Raw genomic sequence first — 14,045 nt, forward strand, 5'->3', positions numbered from 1 at the left:
GTCATGGGGAGTCTATGATGCATTTTAGTTTTGTATCAGCTTGATTCCAAGTGTAGACAGATCTCGACGGTCCAATTCATTAAGTTTCATGGAAATAATATCACATTTATCTATACTGATGCCTTTAGGCTCCCTCTCCACGTTGCGACAAAGACGGCTAAAATGTGGTCGCAGTTCGGTGCTATGATCCTATCCGTACCATCTTCCTGTGTCTTGAAGTGGTCGCAGGTCGCAGTTCAGCTAGCGCATGTTCTCATTTGACTTTGGACCATCTCTCTCTCTCTCTCTCTCTCTCTCTCTCTCTCTCTCACACACGCACACGAGATCAATGGTAGATAATCCTTCGCCGGTCGTCTTTAGCTTATGGCCAGTCCTAATTATTAAAAAAAAAAAAAAAACAAACTGAAAGAGGACTGGTTCTCATTCTACCACTCCACTCCTTGGATTGTACTATTCATTGGAAGTGGAATGATGTTTTTTAGTTGATTTTATTTTTAATTATTTTTTTAATATTATATTTATTTTTTATTAGATTACCTCATTCCTATAAAATGGTTCATAAATTAACCTGGTTTACTTAATTTTTTTTTTATTTTAATTTCATCATTTAATACTAGGTAGTTGAGAAATAAATTTAATGATTTATTTTGTTTGCTTCCTATTAGATTTTTTTGGGCTAACGATATGATAACAATGTTTATTAAGTTAGCTGGAGTTGACTCGGTTATTTAGGCTTCATGATATGAGAATAGCTTTTTTTTTAATTTTTATGAGGTTATCTCGAATCTCATAACTCAGGTAATGAATTTGACAGATTGATTTGAGTTGTTTTTTATATTTTTTTTAATTGATTTTTTTAATCTTATTCTTCAACATTAAGCTAATTGAAAATTGAACTTTGTTATTTATTTTGATTTTTTTACATAAATTTATCTCGGTTTTATGACCCGAGTCACGAGTTTGACATGTTAACTCAGATCGATTTTTAGGTCATTTTTTAATCAATTTTTTTTTTGTCATTTTTATCATTCAACATTAGATTAATTAGAAATTATACTTGATAATTTTTTTCATTTACTTTATATAAGTTTATCATAATCTTGTAAACTGGGTCGCAAATTCTACATGTTAATCCATATTAACCCAAATTAATCTTATTTTTTTAATATTTGATTATTTTTTTAAATCAAATTATATTTTTATGAGTTGTTTTGGATTGCTTTTGAACCTATAAAGTCAATTGTTACATTGGATCAAACTCCACGTGATTTAATTTTTTTTTTTCACTATATACCAACATTTTTACATTCAAGAAAAAACTGATCCCGAAGCGTTGCGCGAGTCATGATCCAGTATAGAGCTCATTTGATATTACAATAATAATTAATTTGAAAAAATAAAAATATTTTACAAAAACTCTTTCGAACGACAAAGGAGACCGTATAATGAGTTGCCTGTCACGACTTCCACTACAAAACTACCCTCTTGCATCCAGAACGTCTTCTCCACAAACTCTCTACTGTTTGTGCTTTCATCGCCAGATTTTATCTTTTTTTTGGAAAACATCGCCAGATTTTATCGTATTTGTTATTAGATCGATCCATACAAATATACCATATAAATTCTTCTCACTTGTCATTTTCTTGTTGGGTCACGGAACGTCTCATAATAAAACGCGTTTCTTTCACCACCAGTCTCGCAGCACCCGTAGTATAGCGCCGGTACCGCTGTTCGGCAATTAATTGGAGAAAGAAATGGACAAGTTATTGAAGGATTTTGAAGTGGAGTCCAAGAATACATCGGAAGATGCGTTAAGGAAATGGAGACGAGCTGTTACTATTGTCAAAAATCCTCGCCGGCGTTTCCGTATGGTCGCCGATCTGGCTAAGCGAGCCGCAGCCGAACGCAAAATACGCAGCATCCAGGTCTCTTTTCTCTCTCAATTTTTTTTTTAATATAATTTGCCGCTCTTTAGATTTAAGATCTAAAAATCTGGTGATTGTTTCAAAGGACTGAGAAATGCAAGATGCGTGCTTTGTTATTTCTCTTGTTTTCTAGGTAACCAAACAGAAAATTGGGTGAAACAAAAGTCAATTACTTTGAATTCTCTTTCAGTAAGGAATTCCAGCAATTAAAAGCTACAACTTTTTATGTTTTTTTTAACTATCCTTTTCCAGTAGGAAAGGAAGAGTAGCTGATTTTAATTTTTCGGAAAACAAACAGGGAGCTTAGGGTTTAGTGCTAAGATTTTGTTAATGTAAACAAACGGAAATTCAACCGTTGCTCTTTTGATATTCGTACTGGCCGTTGATGTACGACAGGCTGGAGTTTTTTGGCCAATGAGTTGCTTCGACGTTGACTGTTATCTGTCCTTGAAAAAAAAACCGTCTTTTTTAGAAAATTTGATTTTTTTTTGTATTTTTAAATTATTTTAATGTATTAACATTAAAAAAATTAGAAAAATAAAAATATTTTTTTAAATAAAAAAATTACTTTAAATCATAATAACTATTGCAGTTACAAAAACACGCTTAAAGTTCAGCTTTCTAGGCGGATACACGGAGTGCCATTAGGGTTTTTCTTTTCATCTTTTCTTTTAGTAACAAAGCATCTTTTTGTCTCCATAAATACTTTTTCCTTTTTGTCCTTTCTCTTGGTGGTCCATTCAGACATTAATTGTTGACTTTTTTTATTCAATAATGGCAAGGCACGAAGTTTCCTCGACATTTCCTCTGCTATAAATGTAATCTAACCCAAGAGGGCACCTATTTTTATTTAAAAGTTTTCACGATGACGATGGCTTATTTGAATCGCTTGAGAAGTAAAATAATGTGTTTCCCAATCTATTTGAATCTGCTGTCTTCAACAATTTTAAACTGATTTTAGCAGTTAAGATTGTCGTGTCCTGAGCTCACTAACTGGACATGACATCTGGTATCTATTATAGAATACTGTGAACGCGGTATAGACACGGCTTGCAGGAACTTTGATAAATTATTATCACCATTGTGTTCTGTTATTAATCTTTATCACTTTATTAAGTATATATCTAAAAGTTAGGTAGGCGCGCGCTCTTTATCCTCTCACACGTTACTTTGAATGGACTGTGTAAAATAATTTATTTTTTTAATGATTTAGCTTTAATTAAAGACCAGTGAATTTTGATTTCTCATGAAATTGTGGGATTAAAGGAAAAGGGACTAAAATGAAAAGGACGTCAAATATGAATAATGTGCCATAAATTTTTAAAAAAATACATTTGATTTTCAAATTTAAAAAATAACGTGAATTATGTAATTTTGGTACCTTAATATTTTTCAAATTCAATTTTGATACAAAGTTTATTTTTGTTATTTTTTAGTATCTGTTTGAGAGACAGAAGTGAGAGGTCGCTAGATTTCGGTAGTAGTGAAAAACATGTGGTGGGTATCAATTTAGGCAACCAAAACAGACAATATTTATGTCAAATGGTTTCATTTGATGAAGGAAGTTCATGTTAGATGTTTTTTTTACCTTTAAAGTTCGTGAAAAACAGATTTGATCTCGGGTTAATTTTTAGTTTTGAGTTCATTTTTGTTTTTGAGACAGTTTTTTGAGGTTATGGATAGGTTTATCATGGTTTTAAAGGTGTTTTATAAGTGCTGTGAGACAAAAATGGGTTGAAAAATAGGTTTTTTGGTCAAAAAAACTAAAGCCTTGATTTTTCGGCTACCATAATAGCTGAAGTTTAGGCAAATTAGACGATGCATTATTTGTTTTTTTCCAAAAAAATTTGAGGTGGACTACATGTCATCCATCCCAGTTGCAACAAAAAAAAGTAGAGGCCTGACTATTTTTTTTAAAATTTTTTGTATGGATGAATTTTATTTTTGAAAATTAAGTTTTTTTTTCAGATAATATTTCTAATATGTTTAGCATTGCATGTTGTTTTTTTTCCTTTTTATTTTAGTCAATCAATTTAAGTTGTGTTTATTTTTATTATCGTTTGCTTGAAATAAAAACTTAATTTAATAAATAAATTTAGAAAACATAACCGGGCAAATATCTAGTCTTTCGAGATTAAATATTTTGATCTACATTTGTTTTTTGTTTTTTTTTTTAAGTTTTTTTTTTATGTATTGTTATTGATTTTTTTATTTATTAATCAGCATACATTATTCTTGATTTATTTAATTATATGTATTTTTTTAAAAAAAATTACTTGAACTTCAATTTTTTAAATTATATAAACACGTTGAAAAAAGATTTAAATACAATTTTTAATAGAAAATAAAAATATTTAACTTGCGGTGGAGCAACATAACTGATTTTAATTTATAGTTTGTAATTAGTTTACAATTTACATCATCAACGATGAAATAGCTCCTTAAAATTCTGAAAGTAGATAAAATGGTTGCCTGTCGATTTTAAGCACTCTCTTCTTTTAGTAAAACCCTTCTGAAAATGGACAGAGAGAGACCCCCATAAAATGGTCATTCTTTTATCTTAACGAAGGCGCACATAAAATGTCCACTGACCATCTTGCCCACAAAATAAAACACCGCATGATCTCCTTTTTATCTGGTCTTTATTTAAAGGAGTCAACCTGTAGCAGTAAAACAAGAAGCATCCTTTTATTCCTAGTGTGTAGGTAATATTTTATTAAAACCCATCCAAGGGTGCAGTCGTAAACTAAAATAGTAGTAAAACATGTACCGATCTAGAGAGATGTCAGAGTCAATTGTTCGCTTTTTAAATTATTATTTTTTAGTAGGTTTAAATGAGATTGTTATGCAATCCTAGTTTAATGCATAGCTTCATCCCTTTTCCATTAAATTATACTTGCACATACTCTATTGAACCCATCAACAACGTCAATGAAATGTGCTCTTTACTCCTTTTACCCTTTCAGAATCATTGGATCATTCGTCGGATACATGTTTGATTCTAGCTAAGTTTCTAGCATGTAGATAAGAATGACATGGCAGGAGTTTTGGCAATTGGAAATAAGTGTAATTGTAGGAATTCGTACCTTCTGCTTGCATCCACTTAATTATTTCTAAACCTTCCCCAGCATTTCTCAATAATCTTGTGTGAGCTCTTGCTTACTCGCCAGTTAGTTGAGTGTGTTGATGTCAATTACCAGTTAGTTGAGTGGATTAATTTCAATTATGATCGTTTCATCTAGTTAGCATCTAATGACCCCCATTGTAGCTGACGAACATAATATTATCTCCTTGAAGACTCGTTAACATTATGAACTTCTTTTTATCACAAATGGTGAGAACATGAACATGTCTTTCATCTGAAGGGAGTTCATTACCCGTTTAGAAGATGGATTTTGGGTTCATTTGAAATATTGCATGTATCATAACCATGAAATAAAGCTTGCTGCATTGAGTATTGCTAAGATGGTTTGAGGTAGCACTTAATTTGTGAAGTTCCCTCTCTTTTACAGCTGTAAATGGCTGATCATCGCTAACTTTTTTTTATCTCTCTCAATCAGGAAAAGATACGAATTGCTCTTTATGTCAAAAGAGCAGCTCTGCAGTTCCTTGATGGTATATTGCTTGGAGCTACGACCTCCATGTAGACTAAATTTAATTCTTAAATTGTTTACATCAAATAAATATTTACCCTTTTCTCTCTTTGTTTTTGTTTGACAGCTGGAGCTGCAGCTGGAAATGCTTCTGGTCAATCTGAATACAGGATTTCAGATGAGGTTAAAGAAGCAGGTTTTGGAATTGATCCAGATGAACTTGCATCCATTGTTCGTGAGCATGGTATGAAGGGTTTGAAAAAAAATGGTGGAGTTTATGGGATTGCAGAGAAAGTCTCTGTCTCATTCGAAGAAGGTGTTCACACTAGTGATGTATCTACCAGACAAAAGATTTATGGCTGCAACCGTTACATAGAGAAACCTCCTCGAAGCTTTTTAATGTTTGTGTGGGAAGCAATGCAAGACTTGACATTGATTATCCTTATGATATGTGCTTTGGTTTCTATAGGTGTAGGAATTGCTACTGAAGGGTGGCCAAAGGGCATGTATGATGGATTGGGAATCATACTTAGTGTATTATTGGTAGTCATGGTTACTGCTGCAAGTGATTACAACCAATCGTTACAATTTAGGGACCTGGATAGGGAAAAGAAAAAGATTTCTATTCAGGTGACAAGAGATGGACGAAAACAAGAGATCTCCATTTATGACTTGGTTGTTGGAGATGTGGTCCAATTATCTATTGGAGACATAGTTCCAGCTGATGGGATTTACATATCAGGATACAGCTTGGTGATTGATGAGTCAAGCTTATCAGGGGAGAGTGAACCAGTGAATGTATATGAAAATAAACCTTTACTTCTTTCAGGAACTAAAGTGCAGGATGGGTCAGGAAAGATGATAGTGACTGCAGTTGGTATGAGGACTGAATGGGGAAAGCTGATGGAAACTCTTAGTGAGGGTGGAGAAGATGAGACCCCACTTCAGGTGAAGTTGAATGGGGTTGCTACTGTTATTGGAAAGATCGGTTTGGCTTTTGCTGTGATTACATTTTTGGTGTTAACTGTGAGGTTTCTGGTGGAAAAGGCGCTTCGTAATGAGTTCACAGATTGGTCTTCAAGTGATGCGATGACACTTCTTAACTACTTTGCTATTGCAGTAACAATAATCGTAGTTGCTGTTCCTGAAGGATTACCATTGGCAGTGACTTTGAGTCTTGCCTTTGCAATGAAGAAACTAATGAATGAGAAGGCACTTGTCAGGCATCTCTCTGCTTGTGAGACAATGGGTTCTGCTACTTGCATTTGCACAGATAAGACAGGGACGTTAACCACAAATTGTATGGTAGTTGATAAGATATGGATATGTGGAAAAACTGAAGTTATTAAAAGCAGACACAGTGAAGGCATTTTAGAGATGGGAATATCTGAAGGTGTATTAAGCCTCCTGTTTCAGGTTATATTTCAAAATACTGCTTGTGAAACAAGTAAAGATGAAAATGGAAAGAACAAGATTTTAGGAACACCGACAGAGAAAGCTCTGTTTGAATTTGGCTTGCTTTTGGGCGGTGACTTTGATGCACAACGCAAAGATTTTCAGATAATGAAGGTTGAGCCTTTCAATTCTGTGAGGAAGAAGATGTCCGTGCTAGTGGCACTTCCTAGTGGGGAGCTACGAGCTTTCTGCAAAGGTGCATCAGAAATCGTATTAAAAATGTGTGACAAGTTTCTTGATGACAGTGGAAAATCAGTTCCTCTTTCTGAAGAACAGATATTGAGCATATCAGATGTTATAAATGGCTTTGCCTCTGAAGCTCTGAGAACTCTATGCTTGGCTTTTAAAGATCTAGATGACCCTGCTAATGAAGGCAGCATCCCTGATTTTGGCTACACGTTGGTAACAGTTGTTGGAATCAAGGATCCAGTGCGTCCTGGTGTCAAGGATGCTGTTCAGACTTGTCTTGCAGCTGGCATAACTGTTCGTATGGTAACCGGTGATAATATAAATACGGCCATAGCTATAGCCAAGGAATGTGGAATACTTACTGAGGGTGGTGTGGCCATAGAAGGACCCGAGTTTCGTGTCATGAATCCTCAGCAGATGAGGGAAAACATTCCCAAAATTCAGGTTTTGGAATGACTGCGTTGTAAATTTAACACTCTAGGCACATCCATTCTACAATGCATAACTGTGTTCGTTGCTTTTCTGGGAAACAGGTAATGGCTCGGTCTTTGCCTTTGGATAAGCACACCTTGGTAACCAATTTGAGGAATATGTTCAAAGAGGTGGTAGCAGTAACTGGTGATGGGACCAATGATGCTCCCGCATTGCATGAGGCTGACATTGGACTTTCTATGGGCATAGCAGGAACAGAGGTCTGTCTTCCTGTTATTTTTTTTGTCATATCACTGATTCTGACGAGTTTAGAAATGTATTCTTCTTCTTTTGCTAGTTTCACTTCCTATTAGTTATTTTCATCCATGCCATAATTATTATTGTCCGCTTCTGCTCCCCACTTTCTGGTTCTGTTTTTTTATCCAATCACACTTTTCTTATTCACACAATATTTTCCTTCTGTTTTCATATTTGCTTACAAGCAATAACAATGCTTGCTCACAAGCCTCCACATCAATTACTTACTCACAGGCTTCCACATCAGTTAGTGAAAGTTCTGGTGTCTTTACCATTATTCTTTGCTTATATAATAAACTTTAATGTTGCCCTTTTCAATTGTGTTTTGCAGCACATTGTATATCTGACATGTATCATCCTAAATTTTCTTGAAACACGAGTCTTAGATTTTAAACCCAAGAAAAAATATCACATAGTTCTCATATGGAATGGACCGGTATAAAGATGAGAATTTTTTATTTTCATTCTTGATGTGTATCCTGCTATTTACAGTGCTGGTGCATGGTTCTGTATGGTAACATGCTCTTCATGCACTCAGCGCAAACTAGAATTGGGTAGGTTTTGTCAAGATGTTTGTCAGATGTTTCAAACAATTAAACTTTCATTTCTCATTCATTCCCTGAAATTGGAATTGCACCGACGCTATTTGATATTCTGCTAAACACAGTCGCTTCATGTTTTCATGACTTGTGCAGGTTGCAAAAGAAAGTGCTGATGTCATCATAATGGATGACAATTTTAGTACCATTTTAAATGTTGCTAAATGGGGTCGTGCAGTCTACATAAACATTCAAAAGTTTGTGCAATTCCAGCTAACAGTTAACGTTGTCGCTCTTGTAATTAATTTTGCCTCTGCATGCATCACAGGTGCGGTGGTTGGTGACTTTAGGCCTTTTCATCTCTTAAACATCATTATGACTGCTAAATATTACGTTGTTTTCCTCTTTTTCTTCAATTTTCAGGATCTGCTCCCCTGACTGCTGTGCAGTTGCTTTGGGTTAACATGATTATGGACACACTTGGGGCATTGGCGCTTGCTACAGAACCTCCAAATGATGGGCTGATGAAAAGGGCACCTGTAGGGAGGGGTGCAAGCTTCATTACAAAGACCATGTGGAGGAATATATTTGGTCAGAGTATCTATCAGCTGGCCATCCTTGCAGTTCTCCAATTTGATGGGAAGCGTCTTTTAGGACTTAGTGGCACAGATGCTACCACTATGCTCAATACTGTGATATTCAACACTTTCGTGTTTTGCCAGGTATGGAGTTACTGGATTGAGCCTTCTAGTTTCGTTGTGCATTCTTCTTTCTCCATATTGGAATTACTTCAATTTTATACCTGCTCAATTGTTTTTTCAATATATTTATTGTTTGACTGTAAAATGATCAATAAACCACTGTAAACTAGCCGCTTATTTTTTAGAGTGAACCAAACTCTTCTTTTTTTTTCCGGGTTAGAGAGCGAAACCATGTTATGCTGAGTATATTTACATTTCTGTTCCTGGAAGCCAATGTTTCCATTTCCAGTCAATCTGTCAATGATTTCACATTACAGTAGCTCCCGATATTTCTTATATTTAATTTTCTTTGAGGGCATTCATGCATTTATCTCCAAGTCCATTATGTTAAAAAAATAAAAACTCCTAGTGCATAGGATCTTGGTTGGACTAAACTTACGTGATATATGATGAATCCTCAGATTCATTGTCGAACTCAATGTTGATTCACTTCTGTTTCACTCTCAGGTGTTTAATGAAATAAACAGTCGTGATATGGAGAAGATAAACGTCTTCCGGGGCATGTTCAGCAGCTGGATATTCACAGGTGTTATGGTTATAACAGTCGTATTCCAAGTAATCATAGTCGAGTTCCTGGGAACTCTTGCAAGCACAGTGCCCTTGAGCTGGCAAATGTGGCTGTTCTGCGTTTTAATTGGAGCTGTTAGCATGCCCGTTGCCGTTGTCCTGAAGTGCATTCCTGTTGAAAGAGGGAATCCTAAGCAGCATGATGGTTATGATGCTCTCCCCTCTGGTCCGGACCAAGCTTAAAAAGGAACCCTCCCTTTTCTTCTCCCTTTTTTTTTTTTTGGTAACTAAAAAAATCCATGACTACTTAACATGTAGGACAGTGACAGGTCTTTTGAATTGTTTTCCTCCTTCCGGGTAAAATGACGGGATGGAATCGCCTTACTGCAAATACAGTCGATCATTTGAACATATATTAACGGCATATTCACTTGAAAAAACTCCTTTTGGGTGCTCCTAGCTTTTCTGATTTCATATCTTTTTCCTTCAATATCATTTGGCTTGGAAATTATTGAACATCGTTGCTTGAGTTTATAATCCCTTGGGAAATGTCACTTGGAAGAACAGAAGGTTGAGGTCCCATGCATCACAGATCCAACCTGGAATGCCTACCTGCCTTCCAATTCGTCCTCCTCTTCCATCGCTCGAGCCAAAAACTAGGTTGGGTGAAAACAATTACTGACACAAAAAGGAGCGAAAAATAACAGGTTTGTTGCATCCTTTTCTACAAACTTTTAAGGGCTTGATTATTCAACAACAGGATTGTGTCCTAAAGAATAAAAGTAAAGAATAACAGGTTTATTTTTTATTTTCTCATATCTTTACTTGCTAAAAAGTTATTTGATATTATATAAAAAAATTAAAAAAAAAACTCGAATAAAATTAACTAAAACATATTTATATATTTTTTAAAAAAACTCGTGCATCAATTTTCTTACCAAACAAATGAGGACACAATCGAATATAATGGTGTTAATGCTTTGTAAGCATCATAAATAAACACAATAATGCATCACTCTATGAATAAAATAATTTTAGTAGCCCTTACAGCTTCACTAATCTCTACGTGAAGACAGAATAATAATTCATCTAAATCTTCTCTTTGCTTCTCCATAAGCAACCACCCCGAGAACAGTCATCGAATATCCGGCGATGCCCACAAATGTAACAGGATTCCGGAAGATAAAAATTGAGATAACAACAGCCACAGCACCCTTTGCATTGCCTAGCACCTGATTGCAGCATTCCAAAGGAAAAAGCAAAAGGTTCAGAAGAGATGCAAACTGACCAAATTACAAATGACTGTGATTTCTTTTCTGTGGTTGATTTCTACAAACTTGACAACCAAAAAATGGTTTCCTAACACGAGCAAATGTTCTAAAATTATAACCAAGACAAGGGTCATTCTGTTTCAACTATAGAAGGCAATAAGGATTTTAGTAGTACTACGAGAGAGTATGCAGAAGCCTGGGCAAAAAGACCAAATGAAACTGCAGGAAGATGATTTTAACATGGAGACACACGGCCATTTCAATTTCTCTGGTGTATTAAATCATAGAGCAAAGTCAATAAATCTATGAAACAAATATGTTGATAAGAATTTGACAAGTTTGCATAATTCAAAATATTGAAGATGACAAGTAGAGCAGTGATTGGCAGAGACTACACACGGTATCATTGCCGAATAAGATTCACGATAAATTATTCCAGCAATGGGCAATATACCATGAAATCCATGCCAATAATTAACAAAAAAGAACATACAAAAATGCCAAAAAATTCCAAACCTGGAGTGTCAGCGGACTTGTATGTTTGGTAACCAAGAAGTTTGTCAAGTTAGCTGAGTAGGCCATTGTTGAATTAAGGAGAAGTAGCAGCCACATATACTTGTGTTTCCTTCCAAGTTCTAAAGTGACATCCAAGACATTCGGCTCCATTATAAGTGCTGCAGGTAATAATACCAAAACAGCAATTGGGGACATGTACAATAGCAAATTCATTGAGTTCAACTTTTCTCTGCAAGAAAAAAGAGTTGGTCAAGTCAGGTTGCCAAATGTACGTGTGACTTAGCAACATTGACCCAAGTTGGAAAATAGAAGAAAAGGTGCTTCAAGATCAACCAACAACCAAACAATCAAAATATTTTGATAAATACTTCTCTTTCTAATCTATCTCCCCTTGACCAAATGATGAAGATTAAGAACAACATAGATATATTAAAAATAAACTGATGATACTATAAGAGGAACAGCTTACCGTTTTGTTTTCATCCACCTTGAATTAAAAAGAAAAAAGAAAATAAAATAAAAGGCATTCCTTGAATATGACCAGACAAATGAAGCATTACCCTTCAGAAGAAAGCAGGATGCCCTGAAGAACAGACTTGAATGCCCTTGCAGCAGTCGCACTAATGCACATAATGAAGCCAAACAAGTGAAAACCTGGCTCACCCTGTCATCAACAGAAGATTTTACAGCTTAGAGCTTCACTGGAATTTGGAGCTAACAGAAGAAATTAACGTCACACTCAATCTAGCAAATAGAGATAACTTAAGAAATAAAGCCAAGAAAGGCAAAGAATGCGACGTCATAAACAAGAAATTGAATCCTTGACGAACCACAGCAAGTAGGTGACCATTATAGTATTTTATACGGTAATAAGAAGGTTAGCTAGATACATAAAACCATCAGCAGCTGAATCTCCTATTGCTTCAGCAGAAACTGGGTTGCTCTCACAGAGATTCACGTGAAAACCACCAATCAATGTAACCATTGTACGCTTCGGATTTGTGCCAACGAAAATCAGTATTCTTGCTGTTACAAACTTACATAGTCCAGAAAGTAATTGCACTTCTAAGAAATGCACTTTGGCTTTATGACCCACCATTTTCTAACCCAAGAAAAAAGGGAAAGAACAAGATCTGCTTATCACATGTGACATCTGAGATCAGAACATATACTCAGCACAAAAACAAACATAGATTATCACACACGAACACGAATAAACAAGATCCTAGATCTGCATTATCATTATCAATTGCCATTGCTTACAAGAAAAAAATCAATCTCAAGACACAAAATAAAAAGAAAAAGAAAAAAGTTTCAGATCAACCTTGAAACCAAAAAAAAGTCCATAATTCTAAAACCAATTGAAGATCCAAAGAATAGAACTTACTCCACTGGCAATAATCACACCAACAACAACAGGCACAAGAGCGCCATAAGTAACCCAAGCTTCCCTCTTGAAAGTCATCAAGTAAGCAAAAACAGCAGTAAAAAAAGGTGTAGTGGCCCCAACAGCCTGATTAAACGACACAGGCAAGTACCTCAAAGAAATATTGCCACCAACAACAGACCCACAAAACACAACACTCAAAGTTGCAATCTTTAACAACTGGGGTTTAGATTTAACAACTTGCAAGGGCACAATCTTGAAGAAAACAATGGAGAAGTAACTAAGTATAGCGCAAGCTGACATGTGGCACATTGTGAGAAAGATTGGAAATCTAAAGCCATAGTTTGACAATAAGAGCTTGTTTAGAAGCAAAACACCAATGTTTGATGAGTACCAGAGGATTACAAGACTAGCTATGAAAAGGGCTTGTTTCTTAGATGATGACATTGTTGGGTTTTGCTTAGTTTTGCAAAGGCTGATCTGTGTATCTCATTTGAGCTTCATCATTGGCAGTTTTGGGTGTTTTGTCTTCTGTTTTTAGTGTGTTTCTGTTTTTTTTTTTTTTTTCGGTGAGGTGGGTTTTGTCCTTTTGTGTTGGGAGATGGGATACGTGGGATAGTGAGAGTGTGTGCGTGGTGTGGAATTTTTCAGAATGGAAGGTGCAAAACATGGAGAATTTGGTGTCCCATAATTCTTAACATCGAACTATTCTATTGTAAAATCGAATCTAGAAAGAACATAGATGGAATATTGTAAGACATCCTCCCATCTTGTTGGCAAATTTGGCTAGAAATGAGTTTAGTTTATAGTGGTATAAATCATTATATTGTTGAATACCGAGTCTTAACTATGAGTACATTGGATGACATCTCTGTATCTTCACATCCTTGGTGAAAATATTCTAAATTTGGTCTCTATTGATATGAAAGATTGAAATAGTATGTCTTTCGTTTATTTAACCACTTTTATTTTAAAAAAATAAATTTAGGAGAATAAAAACGCCCCTAATTTTATTAGGCATTAAAGTATCGTTTGGTATTGTGGCTACGGGTGAAGTTTACTCACAATCACAAATATTATTGTTTGATAATGCTATAAAAACAATAGGACCCATTACCAATCGTGGTTGTGCCAAAGGTTTACAAGAAGCAAGCAGCTATTTGCTGCTTCTTG

At 35.2% G+C, this 14,045-nt stretch overlaps 2 protein-coding genes across 2 annotated transcripts; one reads left to right on the top strand and one right to left on the bottom strand.

Moving 5' to 3' along the window:
* The first annotated feature begins 1,433 nt into the window (after window positions 1–1,433).
* LOC118053078 (putative calcium-transporting ATPase 11, plasma membrane-type) lies at window positions 1,434–10,172 on the top strand. The gene is made up of 7 exons (XM_035064230.2): window positions 1,434–1,925; window positions 5,486–5,540; window positions 5,646–7,606; window positions 7,696–7,854; window positions 8,587–8,758; window positions 8,854–9,152; window positions 9,639–10,172. Exons 1-7 carry the CDS (start codon window positions 1,755–1,757, stop codon window positions 9,939–9,941), a joined length of 3,120 nt encoding a protein of 1,039 aa, XP_034920121.1. The 5' UTR covers window positions 1,434–1,754; the 3' UTR covers window positions 9,942–10,172.
* A 405-nt stretch (window positions 10,173–10,577) lies between these two features.
* LOC118053079 (UDP-URONIC ACID TRANSPORTER 1) lies at window positions 10,578–13,585 on the bottom strand. Its single transcript, XM_035064232.2, has 4 exons — window positions 12,873–13,585; window positions 12,046–12,149; window positions 11,486–11,714; window positions 10,578–10,930 (listed from the first exon to the last, which is right to left on the bottom strand). The coding sequence occupies exons 1-4, from the start codon at window positions 13,317–13,319 to the stop codon at window positions 10,784–10,786; spliced, it is 927 nt and encodes a 308-aa protein (XP_034920123.1). The 5' UTR covers window positions 13,320–13,585; the 3' UTR covers window positions 10,578–10,783.
* Window positions 13,586–14,045: the final 460 nt, after the last annotated feature.

This window comes from Populus alba, chromosome 6 (assembly GCF_005239225.2).
Source record: "Populus alba chromosome 6, ASM523922v2, whole genome shotgun sequence".
In the NCBI taxonomy this organism is placed as follows: domain Eukaryota; kingdom Viridiplantae; phylum Streptophyta; class Magnoliopsida; order Malpighiales; family Salicaceae; genus Populus; species Populus alba.